General features: G+C 40.2%; 1 protein-coding gene across 1 annotated transcript in view; it reads left to right on the top strand.

Moving 5' to 3' along the window:
• Nucleotides 1-1,294: 1,294 nt before the first annotated feature.
• Nucleotides 1,295-17,311, top strand: part of TSHZ2 (teashirt zinc finger homeobox 2) — a 137,476-nt gene continuing 121,459 nt past the window's right edge. The window contains exon 1 of the mRNA XM_054391725.1: nucleotides 1,295-1,334. Coding sequence (XP_054247700.1) covers nucleotides 1,295-1,334 — 40 coding nt within the window. The remainder of the gene's footprint in view (nucleotides 1,335-17,311) is intronic.

Raw genomic sequence — 17,311 nt, forward strand, 5'->3', positions numbered from 1 at the left:
CACGTCGGTTCCTCCTGCTGCTTCTAATGCTCGGTCAGCCGTTAGGGTTAAAGGTAAGATCGCAGGAGAGGAAGGGCCTCCTTCAACAGCCCCGAGCCCCCCGCAGACATTCACACCTGAGGACGCAGTCCTCGCATGTCAGCCGCCAGCCGGTGGTGCTGCAAACCGGCGGGAGCGGCAGCCGCGGCTCCCCGCAGCCCTCCCGCAAGCCTGGGGAATTGCCTCAAATCCCCGTTATTCCAGTGAAAACGGCTTTTCTCAAGGGACAGAGGACGAAGGACGAAACCTTCCCACCCTCGGGGACATCCCCGCCGGGGTCCCCCACGCTTCCCGCCGCTCCCCCACAGCGCCCCGCCTCGGGAGACAAACTGGCTGGGGGTGGTCGCGCCTGGGGGCGGTGGCGGCGGTGGCGGCGGTGCGGGGGCCGGTGTCGCGGCGCGGCGGGCGGTGCGGGGCGGCCCAGGTGTCGGCGGGCCCGCGGCCGGCGCGCCCTGTCTCTTTAATAAACTGCTCTGCCGCCCGTCTGCGCGGAGTAAATTTCATCCTGTCATCAGGTCGCGGAGGAGGAGTTTGTTAATGTTCAGTTTGCTCAGTGGATCGATGTTTGCTGGCATCGCCTCGCCCTGCCTGTGTGTGTGTGTGTCTGTGTGTGTGTGCGTGTGCCTGTGAGAGTGTGTGTGTGCGTGTGAATAGCAGATTTCCTTCCATCCAAAGCCTCCCTGTCCTCTCCCATATCACTCACCGCCTGGCATCTGACAGCACGGAACCTGCAGCGCTCCGCGCACACACACGCACGCACACACACACCACGCACACCCGGGCACCGCTCCGCCATACAGCTCTGCGAGGAGGAGGAGGAGAGGAGAGGAAAGGGAGGAAGCAGCCAGCCCCACAGTCTTTCCAGTGCTGCCTTTTTAATATATACGTATCTATTTTGTTATTTATTTATTGCCATTCTCTGGCACTGTGGGCGCCTTTCATTTGCTCCTGAGCTTGGATGTTTGAATCAAAGCAAAGCAAGTGTTGCAACAGTTAAAAAAAAAATCCAACCAAAAAAAAAAAAAAAAAAAAAAAGAAAAAAAAAAGAGAGAGAGAAAGAAAGAAACCTAGATCTCTAAAATAAAATAAAAACCAAACAGGTTCCTATCAGTGAAGTGGAAAGAAGGGGGGCAGGGGAGGCTTGAGGGGGGTGTTGGGGAAAGCAGCTGAGAGGCAGAGACAGAGAAACACGACTCAGGAGCGTCTCAGGGCTCTCGGATCTGGGGACAGAAGTGACATTGGAGAAAGTAGAGCGATGCCAAGGAGGAAACAGCAAGCACCCAAACGGGCTGCAGGTAAGAAGAAGCCATCCACTTACACAGCCTCTGTCTCTCCGCTCCTTCCAGTCCTACCCCCCATCTTTATTATTATTTAGGGTCACCCTTGCTTTTCCGGGCTGGATCTTTATTTATTTATCCCCCCTCCCCCTCCCTTTCCCTCCGTAACTCTATGGAGCCAGTTTCATTCCTTATTGCCAAGATCTTCACTCTGACATGGGCTGTCCCCTTTCACCCTCCCGCCGCTCCCACCGCGCTCGGTCCTCGCTGCCTTCTGCTCCGAGCTCACATCCTGCCCTGGCTAAACTTTTCCCCCCAACTTTCTTTCGCTCCCCTTCTCCCCCGGCCCCTTTCCCGTGCCGAACCGAAAGCAGTCTCCCCTTTACTTCCCGCTTTAGTCTTTTTAATTTTTTCCCTCTTCTTTCTGATTTCCCCCCCTCCTCCCTCCCCCCCCCCCCCCTCCCCGGCTCCTGGTGGGTTTTGTTTTTAAAGCGTGTGCTCCGCGAAGTGGGTCGGTGTGGTTTATCTTTTATTTCGCCGTGTTTCTGGTGGCATTGCTGGCGGGTGTGTGTATGTGCGCCTTGTGTATGCCTGAAATAGTACAGGGACTGTCTCTGCTGATGAACCCGGTGGGGAAGTTCAGCCTTTGATCATCAGTGGTGAAAATTGCAACAGGAAATAAAATGAAACGTTCTGACTGTTAGAAGACAATCCACATTTTCAAATCAAATCCTTCTTTTGTTTTGTAGCCGAGTTTATAGATTTGCACATGCCAAGTGGTTTTGCAATTTTTTATTATATTTTATATTTTCTAAAGAAGAACATAGTTTGCAACTTTGGAAGTGTTTTGTTTTGTCGTCTGTAGGGTGTTCTTTTTCTTTTGGGGGCCAAGAAAAAGAAAGAGATGAGTGGGACTGTATAGTAAATCTTTTCAAAGAGTTTTCTTTCAAGCTGCTTAATTGCTTTTTATTTTTTTTTAATAGTGTGGTGGGGTTTTGTTTCTGGGAAGCGCAATATGGAAGTTCATTTTTCTTCTGCCAGACCCACCCACTGAAAAATCAGCTTTCCAGTTGATTGCCAGCTTTGATTTGACATTTGATTGATCACCTGTCATCTTGCTGCCTTTGATCTATTCATTCTTGATATATATCAATAAATCACTCACCATGGTAACCCAAGTGCCAATGACGTAAGGCTTGCCCTCTAGATTCTCTTAGCCAGACATGCACAATTATTATCTTGTTTGGCTTTTAATGTAGGCAGGTTTTTTCCTTTTTTTTTTCTTTTCTCTTTTTTTTCCCCCTCTTTTTTTTCTTTGTGTCTTGCATCAGATTAGTTTTCAAAGAAAACTATTATTTTATGTTTTTACTTTTAAAAAGGTTTACTAATTTTTCCTCCCCGTCTGAGTATTTTCAAGGTGTAGCATATTATATATGGGACAGAATGTATGGTCAAGTTTAGTGGCATACTCCAATAAACTTTGTCAAGTAGCACGTGAGATTTGTTCAGAGGTAAATGCTATTTCAGAGAAACTGGGACATGCATAACTTTTATAAACTTACACATTTTGCCATATTCATATAGTTGTAGGACAGTGGTATGCAGGCGAGTCTTTTGGGATGTGACCAATGAATGTACTTATGCAGGTTGCTACTGTGATTCCTGGCAAGCAAAGATCCCCTTTAACCATAAATAATAGTTATGCCGGAAATGCACATATATATATATATATATGTATGTATTTGGAAGAACTCTCTGATGAGTCGCAGTTATTGTTTTATTCACAAAGAGGCTGTAACTGAATAAGGCATTAACATTTTCAACTTGCAGGATAAATAGCTGTTTTTTCATGGATGCTGATCATCATAGTGACAGTGCTAGAATTGCTCTTTTTTTCTCTCTCTGTCAGGAGTATGAGGCTTCTTTTTGTTTTGTTTTCCAAGTAGAATTTTCACTTTGAATGTGTCTAGTATCATTTTGTAGAAGAGGGACCCTGTTCTTTATCAGAAACACAGACTAGAGAGTAAGTAAATTTTTGCCAGCAAAGCCCAGGCTGTTGTTTCCCGGGATTTCCCTACTGAGCCTACAGTAAGATGTTTTTATCCATAACGTTACAGCATTTTTGAGAATATTAATGATGTGGGAGAAATTTGAATGACCACCATTAGATCTCCCCTTCCTTATTCTCATTATAATATGTGCATTGCTCTTCAGTGGTGTATTTCTTTGATTATATTTGTCCTCAGATCAATGTTGTTTCAGGTGAGCAAAACACTGCAAATGCAGTCCAGTTTCATCCAGCATAGTCGATTTGAAGTAGGTTTGTACATTTGCAATAGTTCTCCTCCTTTGAAGTTGTATTTGTGTGTTTGTGGGGGGTAGAGTAGGTTTCAAAGAGCAGACATGGCTGTTGTATATAGTTCTTAAAACTGACTTTCATTTTCAGGGATAGTACTGAGGTTCTGTTTAGTATGGTGAAAAATACCTCAAAGTGACAGTAGACAGACTGTGCAATAAGAATGAATTGCTCATCAAGGCTGATAGCAAAGCTCCTTATTCCTTTTATTTAAAGGACTTAATACATTATATATTACTTAATTTTCACTTTTATTTATTTTAAGTTGTACAAGTTCAAAGGTATCAGTTGCACTGCATTTTGTCTTGATGGCAGCAGAGATATTGAAGAGAAGTTTGTAACTTTTAGCTTCTTGAGATAGTTCACCTCTAACGGAAGAAAAATTATAAGAGTTATGATTCTGGACATGCCTGCTTTTGTCATTGCTTAAAATTAAATACTATGCACAACTGTAAATAATTACTACCATGCACTGACTTTGAAAGCAGGTTTCTAGTTTGATTAATGAATAATGTAAAGGTTAGAGAGAACCAGCGAGTGAATCAGAAGTGAAGTCCTGCTGCTAGATGAAAATCTATCTAGAGAAATATACATGGCAATTTTGTCCTTTTCTATTATTAATTTTGAGCCTTGTATTCCTAAGAAATATATTACAGACCATTGTAATGAAACAAGGTAGTGTAATTGGATAAATGGAGCACTCTTTATGTTTGATAATGGGGATTTTTGATCTCAGATTACACTTTAAAAGACACTTTATTTCACAGCAACACCGAAACTCTGTCAAATGCATTTTGATCTTTCCAGGGCCGAATCTTTTCTGAATCGTCATTCCTTTTTGAGGGCGTCATTTCCATTTTGATAATGCTTGAAGCAGATATAGTTGCAGCTCTGTGTATCAGTGCCTGCTTTAATATCATACTTCTGTTTATGATAAACAACCCATTTGTGCTGCAGCTTTCACCCAAATGAATCACAAAGGGCTTTACAAGCTGTGGGCCTAATTCTTCTCTTGCTCAGGTGCAAATCATAAATAGCTTTACTAGCAGCATCAGTGCAGTTGCAATGAGTACTGTCTGCTTCTGTGAGTAAGAAGAGACTCAGGCCCAGAAAGTACTTCATCCTTCAATGAAATGCAGCCACCTCTGGGGTAGAAGTCTTGTAACGATTCCATAACAAATGGTAATATATTAACAGAAGGGTGGAAAAAAGGGTGGGAGCAAAGCAGAATTGCTATTCAGATTTTATTCCTAGGGGTATGAAATAGCTTTCAAACACAATTTCACTGGATTAAACTCTCCTTTCCCCTGCAGCTTGTTTAAATGTGCATATTTTATTTTGTGATCATGAATTGCTAGTTTGCTTTTTTAAAGCCTGCTAAGAGGAATCTGGACTTAATGCCCTTTCCGGCTGCAATTTTGTATTTCTTCCTTTCTTTCTCTCTCAGCTCCAGTAGGCTACCTAAGAACCAAATCTCAGGAAAAGTACAACAGAAACATATATCAATCACATTTATTTTGTTTATTTGAGCTATAGAATAACACGGTTTTGGTTTTGGAAGAGTCCTCATAGAGCAGCAACAGAAGACAGCAGTCAGTACTGGAAAGCTGCAGTTTGCACCTTAGTAATAAAAGGTTATTTAAAACAGAAGCATATTTAGAAAGTGAAATTCTGCTTCTGCAAAGAACAGAGGAAATGGCCAGCTAGGTCTGGTATGTATATTTCTGTGATAAAAGGAAGCAATGTATACATATATTAATAACCAAAAGCTTTGTGGCTTTTGAGTATTATTTGTGTCCTTTACTATAGGGGCAATGGAAGCAGGTTCCAGGCAAGCTGTACTGAATCAAACTGTAGAAAAGGCAGTAGTGCTTTGTTTAAACATCCTCCAGAAAAGCAAGTGCACATCAAAACCACCTAAATAGCTCATGCCTCAGAACCTTTCAGTTACGGTGCGCATCACGATGCTGACAGATGACAAAAAAGCCAAGGTGTTCACAAACAAGAGGAGCCTTAAAATTCTGGTTAATTTAATATATTCCAAAATAGGTACTTTTGCAACTAAAGAGGAACCAAATTTAGTTGCCATTTACATTAAATTCTGGAATCGGTTACTAAGCCTGAAGCTGCTATGGAATTTTTTTCCATGTGAAAACTCAAGCCTGAATGGGACAATTGAAATCATGTTCATTTTAACTACTGTTTCCTTATATCAATTTTACTCTCACATATCAAAGCACAATACATTATTGCTATAGAAAGAGTGGGACTCACCAAGAGTTCAGCCCCTGTGACTGTGAAATAAAAGATGTTTCCATCAATAAAGGACACAGTTTTATAGCATTTAAAAAAACATGTTCATTGTCAGAAATTCTTTTGCATAAACGCTCTCCCTTTTCTGTGCTGTCTAAATGAAAAGCTCATTTTCTTCAAAACTGCAGGATTTTGGTGTATCCTCTCAGAGTTTTCGCTTCCTGATTTTTGCTCTCATTAGTAGCACCCACCTCAAGTAACTGTTTCCCCTAGAAGAGGTCCCTGGAGTTCCTCCGTAGCACAAGGCCAGGATGAGCCTTTCTCCCATCATTTTACTTCCCATCCCGATGAGGACATCACTCCCAGAGAGCAACTCCAGACTCACAGAAAAGGAAAAAAAGAAAGAAAGAAAAAAAAAAAAGCTGTCAGTTGCTGTGGCTGCAATTCCCAACTTAGCAGCAGCAGAGGGAATGGAACTGTACTCTATCAATTACAGTTGGAACCAGAGGCTAAACACTTATTGTGTTAAGCTATTGTGCAGATCTTAAGAGCTCAAATGTAAAAAAAAAATACCATGTCAGCTAGTGGAGGGAAGAATAAGGCTTGGTTCTTCTACTGGATGACGTATTATTAGCAAATGTAAAAGAATATTATTCAAATTCCATTTAATACCTCTCAGGTTGCGACATGTGTGTACCATATTATGCCTTAAAAAAGGGAGATCTTACTGACTTTACTGCTAAAATAAGCCTTTGTTTTTCCCTCTTCTCAGTAAAATGAAAATATTTGTGAAGTTTTAATTCTAAAGCGTGCTCATGCAAGCAGAGAGACATTTTCATCTGTCTCTGAATCTGATACAGGAGTCAATTGGAAACACATTACACTCTCAGCTGAAGTCTTACATTTCATTTGTGCAAGAGCAGTGATTTTTCATTACCTATTTAATTACAATAATTTACATGAGAGTGGGTCCAGTTCTGCAGCTCTTACTCAGCACTTTGCTTCAGTGGGTTACTGGCTTGTGTAAAGATTGCCTATGTAAGAGAGGGCCATTGAGCTACAAAATCAAATATACATGTTTCTTTATTAACGTTTTGCCTCTGACGAGAGACCAGATTCTGCCATTAAGCTTTAAATCGAGGGAGAGTTCTGCCTTTACCTTGTGTAGTACATGCTATTCTTTCTGAAGTCTGTATGACTGAGATATTTTGCTTGCTCGGCTGACTTTGCTTCTCAAACACATTTCCATTCTCTGTTCTAATTATCGCACCCTGTTTCTTGGTACCTGTAGATGATTACAGTCTTTTAAAGGATCCTTTTTCAATGTGCAATGTTGTACACAAGCAGCAGTTCTCAGTGCATGAAGATGGTTTTGGAAATCGTAAACCTAAAAGTCCAACGTAGTTTTAGGGATGAAAATCAGTTCTTTCTCATTAATGTTACCTCTCACTTGATGGAGTTGGATCTTGGCCCTGAGTAATTTTTACCATGTTATAATAGTGTCTTCTGAAAATCAGAAATACCTTGACAGTGAACTGTGTGTTTTTGAAGGTTTCAAGGAGAAAGGCACTATGGAAGCACACCGTTTCCCATTAGATTTACACATCCCTCTTTAACTGTGTCGGGCTTTCTATCCGTTACCTTGAGAGGCTTTTCAGGCAAAAAGAAGTGGAAAAACTGGTCTTGATCTAAGTGTTGCATTAAGTGTTCCATTTAGAAGAATGAAGAGAATCTTTGTTTCCTCGAAAGAAATGTTTTCAGCCTTTGCCCTAGGAAAAAGAAAGTCACAACAATAGCTTCCAAATGACAGGATTCGATTGTGAAAAATACATAGTTTATAATGTGCAGCACCTGATGGCCCCAAGTATTGGTAAAATTCCACAGTTAAATAGAACAAACAGTCCTAAATGTATTGGAAACAGATCCTCTTCAGGTATGCACGCATACATACCTGCAAACAGGAGAGACAAGCACCTGCCTTGGAGAGGCATGCACCATTCTTACTGACAGCAACTGGGAAGCTTGGTTGTTTAGAGCAGTTTGTAAATATTCCACCAATATTTGCCAAAATGTTAAAACTCCTGTGATGTTAATTGTGGCCACCCTAAGTCCTTTGTTACTGTTTATTTTCTTTAAACCCCCAGTTCCTGGACTCTGGTGATTGTGCAAGAGCCCAATATGCATTTTTAAAAGAAAATTTATTTTTAACTCCCTGATATGGACAACTGAGGAACTTGAAAATGTGCAGTCTAGAAGTTTTTGTGCCAGAAGAAAAATGCTATGATTCTCAAAGTGACTGCTTCTAACATCTCATAATTTTCACTAGTTTTATGATTTTTGAGGTTGTGCTTCATGATTTTTGAATAAACAAGGTTGGCGATAATAAATCTTTTGATTGATTCAGATGATGAACTAGCATGTGTCTGTATATATAATTATATATGTACACACACATAATACCAGTAAACAAAATACATAACATAATGATGAAGTGGAGCTATGTGAATAGAAGCTCTGAATTCGTATTGCTATAAACAAAGCAGTTAAGAGATCAGACCATCAGTTCTTGAGGAGTGGATTTCAATTGAAGTTTTGTGGAGATTGTTGTTAGTGGCAGTTAAATCTAGAAAGTTAATAGCCAGTGGCTGTTCTTTAAAGTCTAAATGCTTGCAAGACCTATGAGGAATGCACAGCCTACTTTTTTTTTCAGATATAATCAGGTTCAACTTTATTGAAGAAAAAAAATTACAACTAGCAACATTAATGCTGCATTTTTATTGTATTGATGCAAATGAGATGCTGACTTCTTTCTTTCATCTCCATGGCTTGTATCTATTACAGCTGTATCTTTTTCCTTTCTGTGTCTTTCCTCCTGTTTTCTGTAAACTGCTATTGTCTAATGATACTGGGGCTCATTAAAGTTAGTCACGATGCTAAAGAGACTATGGGAAGCATCCTTAGCTCTAGATGGCTGTAGAAAAGAAAAACTACTGAGTATATGGGGAAAACTAATCCAGATCAATCCCTCCATTACAACCTTGGGGAACCCATAAGATCTATAAGTCAAACAGGAAGAAAAATCTTGCACTGAAAACAGGTCATTTTTAATACACATCCCTACCTGACAAAGATAAAAAGCAATAAAGTTTTAAGAAGCTTTCTGGCTCTTCCTGCTTGCATCTCAAAAGACTCATTTAATTGAAAAGCCTGTTGTGCTTGTTTTTATGCATGTAAAAGAGAAAAGGGGCAATTTTGCATGAGGCCTAATATCCCAGCACAATATAATCAGAACTCTTTCGGGCTGTGTTTTCAGTCTCTCTGTTCATATAAAATTAAGACCCACTTATCTTAAATTGTAGTAAATCTCATTCAATATTGCTTTCATAACTTAAAAAATGCTGTAACATATTCCCAAAACAACTTTACTGAAGTGATATCTGGTATGTTTATGTGGAATCAGTGCAGAATTTCTCTTGAAAAAAGGGCAGCACACAGTTCCTGGTTTTAATGAAAATAATTAAATTCTCTGGAATACTCAACAGCAAAGATTTTTTTTTTCTAGTTACACTCTGCCTAAGCAGGAGATTGGAGTGAAAATCTGCACTTTGGTGCAGTTTCATATGTGCAGACAACAAGCCTATTTCTATCACTCATTCCCCACATGGACAGAAGTAATTTTTAAATTTTTTGTTGTTGTTGAAAGATTTTACCCTGAATTTTCCATATATAAGTAATTTTGTGTGGATTACACAGGGAATCAACGCAACAATTCGTGGGTCCTACAATTTTCTTTGTACATATAGGAAGAACTCATTTACTCCCAGAGACTGAGTGGATGCCACAGAAGAGGGCAGGATTCTTTCATGTTGTACAGTTTTGTACTGTAGAAAGAAACATAAGCTTATATGAGCTGGTATTTTGGTCCATCAAAATTTTATTTTTGTTTTCTATTTTAGCCATGTCACAACATTTATAAGCACAGTGCAAGCAGCATTAACATGTGAAAGGAGAAAGAAGCTAAGTACTTGTATTGATCATCTGTAGCATTAAATGCTAAAAAAATTAAAAGCTTTCTAGGGCTTTTGATTATCTGCATGGTTCCTATTTGTATCTGTGTGCTTTGTTAGGAAGCGGAGTAATATTTCTTCACACTTAGCACCTTTCTTCCAGGGATTTCTTACTAATGTTAGGTACTCCTCAGAATAACCCCAGTGAAGTAGAATGTTTTCCCGCATTTTACAGAAAGGCAAATTGAAGCCAAGAGGTATTAGCTGATTTGTTCAAGGTCAAATAGCATCTGCTCCTAATTCCCTCCTGTAGGTACTAGATCACAGTGCTATCGTCAGTGCACTTCCAGGAGAAAAAAGCTGGGATGGAGGCTCAAGGCGTCTGCATGCTGTGGAGTGAGAAGAGAGCAGCTCAGCTGGGACACTGGGAAACTGACACTGGAGGGGAGCTGGAAAGGCAGTTACATCCCTTCTGTGCAACTCCCTGTAGCCCAAGAGGTGATACTTTGCTAATGTCCAGGAGCTCCCAAAAGTGGGAGGATTCCCAGTGAGAGAAAGCAGAGCTCTGTTAACAAGCCAAAGGAGCTTTACAAGACAATAGTTTTAGGCAGAATAATTTAAATCTTTTACCTTTGCTAAATTATCCTCAGATGTGCTTTTGGTCAGTGATAAGCTTCAGCACCAGAGAACTTGATTATGGTCACTATTCCCCAATATACTGTTCTATATTTCACTATCAGATCTGGGATCTAGCTTTGTACTTCTGACAGTGTATAATGAGAAATATGAATACCCTAGTTTAATTGCAACGAAACAGAACATACGCATTTTCCCTCCACTCAGACTGCCAGAGGTGGTTGGAAATCTCTGATAATAGAGTTTGAGACTCTGATTTTTGTAAGTTGCCTTCTAACATTAAGAATCTAAATCCTCATATGGGTGTCTAAAGAGAGACTTGAATTATCAAAAGCTTTTAGCACCAAGCAGTTCCCATGGACCTTCCTCAGTTCCCTCTCTTGTGTAAACTGGAATTGTTAAGCCTCGATCAAGGGCAGTGTTGTTTTTCTAAAGTGGAGATATATGTATTGCCTATAGAAGAAATATGCTGCAAATAATAGCCTATGGATTCATTAAGGATTGTTTATGTTTATTTTCACACCATATTGCCTTTCAGGAATGGTCGTTTCAGCCATTATATTGACAGGAACTCAGAATAAATCTTAGGTAATACAGGGCTAATCTGCCATACCTGGGAGACCACCTGCTACCCTCTCAAACAGAGGCCAGATCATTCGGTGCTGAATCACCAGGTAGGGCTTTCTTCTCTGGAGCTGGAGACTTGGGAAGCTCTCCCATGGCTCCTTTTCATGTGGAAATTAATGCTTGCCTCTATTTCTGAATAGTAGGTTATTAGAGTTCACATGCAAATTCCCAGGATGGAAATTTATCTCTCTTTGATAATTGATATAATAATATGTAGTTTTAGTGGCCCAAAGTCCTTGAGCTTGAGCCTAGTATACATAATTTATGTTTATTTTTTACTGGTATTAACTGTAATTTAGTTGTTGGCACCTTTCATTGCCTTAGATTGAAGGGAGTGTCTCTATCCCATTGCCTCTTCATAAACAATGCCCTTTTAGGGTTCCTTATCCTGTATCCTTGCCCAGACATTTCCTAGCCTGTCAAATACTGTCATTTTATTCCTTACAGTACATCTCCTGTTGCACACATAAATAAGGAACAAATGCAATCAGAATGCATCATCATTTAGCATAACAAATAAAACCCGATCTGTACAGATTTCCCTTAAAGCGTCTCTTAATATGTATTGTCAAAATGTCTGAAGATGTCTTTTGCTCATAAGCATTTAATTATTTGTGACAATTAAACTAATATTCAGAGCAGGGGAAAAATGAAGGTATTAAATATTTTCTCTTGTCAGAAGCTAACAAAATGTCACCTGACATAGCAAACTCCTTTCAAACACACCTTAGAGCTGAAAAAGCACTTGAGCAAAATTATGGGACCCCATTGCAGAGCTCTAGATTTTTTTATTGAATTTGAGGAAATTGTATTTTTAAAACTAGACCAAAGTTTAAGGGCACATCATTAAAACATATGTCAGTAATGAGCAGCAGAATACTTGATGATTAAAAAGGAGTTTCTATGAATTTTTAAATCTGTGCTGAAATTTATGGCCAAGGGCCCCTCTGACTGAACCAGGGACTCAGGCCTGAGTTTTGTAGCCTTGAACACTTATTGTCTTGTGCATCAGAAAAAAAAAAAAAACCAAACAGCTCAAATAACACCAAACAAGCCATCAACCTGTTCTGTGTTCAGAATTATGGATTTATTTTGTTTGTTTTGTCTGATGATCCCTCTAGCCAGATGATTATTTTAACAGGAGAGGCATCGTGCTGTGGATAGGACAGAACAAGTAGCCAACATTGATACCCAGGGCACAGCACCTTCATCTGCCTGGCTAGAAGTTCAGCTATGTGATAATGAAAAAGGGAAGAAAAAACATTGAAGATCTTGAAAAGACCAGAAAACCAGTGGAGGCCTTGAGAGCAGCGTTGTATAGATGCTGCATAGCCAGGGGCATGGCAACAATAACATCTAGATTTTGGGGACAACTGTTCCTATACTCCAGGTTATTTGGGGTTTTCTGTTGAGACATCAGATTTCTCCTGGTTCTCATGTTTCTGGTTCTGAGCTGCTCAAAACAATAATTTCCATTATCAAAATCTGTGTTTCCTTTCTTAAAATATTCTTCCTATAATTTAGGTTAGGATGTTATTTGGCAAAAAATTAAAAGATGTACATCAGGGTTTATTTCAAAGCTGTGGGACCACTGTGCTTTCTGACAGTGACACAAACATTTTTCAGAGATATCTTCTGCTTTCTCTGAGAAAATCCACCCAAATTTGTCTGACTTACAAAGTCTAAAAGTTGTCGTTGCCAAAGAATTTTTAGAAGGTGACACAGCATTCTCCAATGTGCCATCTCCACCGCACATGCTCTCTTCTTCGTTTCTCTTTTTCAGTTGCATTCCCCTAAAATATGTTTTAGCTGGGGATAAGTAGGACAATTGTGTTCCCTGCTGCAGGGACAGCAGTAGGTCTAAACAGTAAAAGAAGAGTGAGGAAATGGTCAGTTTTGTGATAATGGTGCTAAAAATGCACACTTGAGTCTGCTGCCAGGTCAGCATAGAACATGATACCCAGCATTAGCTTTTGCAGTGCACGCATCCAACAGTTTCTGTCTAGGTTAAGGCCTGGGTAGAGATAAATGTGGCTCCACTTATGTGGTTCCTAGCTGTCCTCGCCTGCTTTTTTAAAAGCCTGGCTGGTCCCTGGCTTCATCACAGGTAGGGGACAGATGTGTGCAGGAAATTAATCTGCTTCAGATAGAAAAAAGGTACCGTGTGTAGAACTGATTGCTACTGGGATTGTGTGGGAGCATGGAGAGTGAGAACTTCCAGGCTGGATCGGGTCCATACTGGCGCTCCCCAGGTGGGTAGTCAGCCTCAGGGGATGTCTTTTTGTGACGAGAAGGTAGAAAAATTTGCTTAAAATTTGCCAGAATTGAGCCCCTTGTCAGTTAAGTGGTGGTGTCATTGCAGAGACAGCCCCCAAGGCATTGTGCAGGCAGTTCAGGAGTGTCCATGAGGACCATCAAAATGAAGGAAACCCTGATTCCCTGCTGGAGTCTGGAGGAGGGGTGGGCATCGAGGCTCAGGGCCACACCTTGCCTGGAGAGAGCTGTTGCAGAGTGCAGGCAGCACACCGAGAGGTTGGTGGAAGCCATATAGAATGTATAATAGCATAGAGAAGGTGGGTGTGAGGAGCTGCCTGGTCAGCAAGCTGGGGTGCTACAAGGCCCCGGGGAGTGGGTGAGCCAGAACAAAGCATGGAAATTACTGGCAGTTAGATAGCTGTACAAAAGCAAGCTGCAAGGAGAAAATACAAAGAATAATGCCAGGAGTTTCAACCACAGATATCTGTTTAGATAAAAAGGGCCTGTTCGTCTGAGATCTCTTCTCATGCCACAACATGCAAATTGCAGTGGGCTGATCCCTGGGTCGCTGTGTGAGTAACTGCCATTTACCTCAGCAGGATCTGAGCCCTTGCGCCTCTGACTTTGGTTTTACTTGGGGCAGGGTTTTTTATTTTATTTTATTTTAGTTGCTGCCCCACAGGAGACTTTTTCACAGAAACAGAATCTTTCTATCTGGAAGACGGTGACAAAACCTGAGCTAGAATCAACTAGAGAAGAGCATGTTGGCCTTCAGGATGTTGTAGTTTTGTGTCACCTCCAAAATTAGCACATTCAATAACTAAAATCCTGTGAATGTTAATCCAGAAAATGCTCATCCTTGCATTGTTCTTTTGTTGTTTCTGTGAGCTTATTAGAGTTTTTATAAACTTGTGATTTGGGTTAAGCAGAGGTAAATAATTTTGAGAAATATTTGCAGGGGGAGCAGAGGGATGTTGTGATACCACCACTGTCTGGATTTCCACTTCCTTGGTTTAGGGACATTTTATGTTAATCATTTCCAAACATCTCTGCTTAAATACCTTCTTTCAGTTTTTATCACCTATGAGGTATCTCCAGGCAGGTTTTTAACTCTTTTTTTTTTTTTTTTTTTTTTTTTTTGTATGTGTGCATTAGGGTAAAGTGCTGAAATTTGTTGTCAGAGTAAATATAGGAACAGGCTCATTTTTATATTTGTTCTCTTTCATTATAATTGTTTGAAAATATTTTGATTCACTTAAAATGCAGTATTTTCAATATACAAAGTATGTACAAGGGTATGACTATGGGTTTCTCCAAGGATATAAGCGTCTCTTAGCCATCATCCTACAATTGGGAAAGTTCTAATATATGACATCTATATAATTTAACCTAATAATTTTCTTCACAGTGATGTAATGGGGAGAGTGACCTGGACTTTGTAAAACTTCCCCTACTTAGTACAGAATCCCAAGGGCAATGTAACATTCTAGACAGTGTTTTATATACCCTGATTAAAATGTAACATATTTTTGCATTTCCTGTGCAGTGACCTGTTAGTGCTCATAGACAGAACACTTAAAGAACAGTTACAAGGAGACATTTCCAAATGTGCCTAATATGCACAAGTTTTTATAACATTCTTATTTCATTTGAAATTGCAGCTACAGCAGGAACCATTCAGACGGCACATTGATTTAACTTTTTAATCCACTGTTTTGCTACGTCAAGTAAAATAAATGTTTGTTTTTAGCTCAGTTTTTTGCATTGCTAAAACTCGTAACTACTTGCTTTAAGCTTGGGATTCTAAAGGGAGCTACATTATCTGAAATTTAAAGTGTGCTTTTTGTAGCTGCTTTCTCACAACTCCCCCAAGAAAAAAAAATACAAAAGTACAACTTTAGTAAAAAGGGCTTTTATATCTCTATCAATTATAGAAACACCAGCTGCAGTAGATTACAAATGTGTTTGGCTGATTGTGATGTTGTGTGGGGAAAACTGTCACAAGGAGCTGGATTCTGTTCTCCCCGACACCACTGGGATGTCATACAGCTCCCCGGGCTGCAGCCAGCACTACTGTCAAAGCTGGAGTGGGCAAGAGCAGGATTCGGCTCTTAGATTGCCAAATTGCTTACTGCCAAATCCAGCTCTGTAGTTGTGCACTAGGGAAAAAAATGGAGTTGCTGAATGTGAACATGAGTGCTAACCGTGTGTCATTGTGTATGCATGTGTTTTGTTGTGAGCTGAAGCAAAAGCCACACCAATATGTCTGCAACCTGGACGAGAAACCTCTGGGGACAATCGCTTCAGTTGTTGTTGTTCTTTGCTTTTTTTATCCAAAACATTTGTTTACTTTTACTTTCCTGAAGAACAAAGTGAGGGGAAAAGGCACCACATAACATAAATTGTTTGACCAGCCCATAATGGTAAAGTAGCTGGAAGTCATAAAGGAAATAAATATGGTATCAAGACAGCAATCAAGATGGGCAGTTTAGCATTTTTGGTGTTGTTCAGCTCAAGAAAAAATGCCATGTCAAAGTGTGTGTGGGTCCTATCACTCCACTAATATCCTGGGGTAAAAGAGTAACAAACGAAGGGCTTTCAGTTAGTTGCATCTTGGTTACAGTTTCATTTACCTTATTGTGCTTTAGGTCACTCAAGGAGTACGTGGTTGGGCCCTGGTTTATTTTAACAAAGGGAAACTGACATAGCAAAGTTCTGTGTATACTTTACAGCAAAAATGCAATTCTCTATTTTCATTTAATCCTAGGAATGTTGACATTTTCCAGGCTGTCAAACAAATGAGTGCACTGGAGGACAGTTAGATGTGTCTGTCTAGTTCATCTATCTAATCTACCTCAGTTCAAATGTGCCCATCACCATGGTGTCTAGGTGGAAAGTATCTGCCCTGATTTTGTTTTTTGTCTTTCTTGGCTGTGGTAACTTAATTGAGTCCTAAGAGCTTTAAGATTCATCTGCAAAAATAATAACAAAAACATTATCAGAATAATGATTCATTTTTGTACTTGTACACAGAATTTCCCTTTTCTCTTCTGTGTGTATTTGGCTAGTTGGTTATTATTGCATTTTCTAGAAGAGGTTGTATTTTAGAGATGTTGTATTAAATTGGAGTTTGACCTGAGTCATCAGTGACTCAAAACTTTATTTGGCTTCTAAAGTGAACTCATTCATGTCCTTTAACTTCCTTCTGCTTTTCTCTGCAGAAGCTGACTTAAGCCACCCAGTTTAGTAGCTGCATCTGTTCTGTGACCCTTTGCCACATAAAACATAAGTAAAGGTAATAAAAAGTAACAGAAATTGTGGCTTCAAAAATTGTATCTTCATTTGGGAACCCTGGTTTCTGTTAAATTTAATTGCCTCTCTCTCCACCAGTTAGCTAAAAATGCATCATAAGACATAAGTGAGCAATTTTTCAAAAACAGAGGCTTGAGGTCCATGCTAGGAGGGGGGGAAATCCTGCTGTTTATTTGCTGTATCTGTGCATGTGGTTATCACGATCTACATCACCCGTGGGGTGAACGTGCAGTAGTGGGGCACCATGGTGCTGCCAGCGTGCACAGGCATCCCGGCAGTGTGAGTGGTCACAGTAATTTTAGAGGCATGTCTGCCAGGCGTGCAGTGGCATCTGCACCACTGTGTGCCACCTTCTCCTTTTGAAAAATGTGGCCTAAGTAGTAATCAGTCTCCAGAAGTCAGTAAACTCTTGTGTTGAAGAGGCCGAGTAACCAGCACGGTGCTCGCTGAGGGAAAGAGTTCACTGAAAATGCTGCAAATGGAGCTTTCTCAACTGTAATTGAGTTTGATCTCAGCTGTACAGTTACAGCCCCTTTTCTACTTCTTTC

The sequence above is a fragment of the Indicator indicator genome, chromosome 24 (genome assembly GCF_027791375.1).
Source record: "Indicator indicator isolate 239-I01 chromosome 24, UM_Iind_1.1, whole genome shotgun sequence".
Classification (NCBI taxonomy): Eukaryota; Metazoa; Chordata; class Aves; order Piciformes; family Indicatoridae; genus Indicator; species Indicator indicator.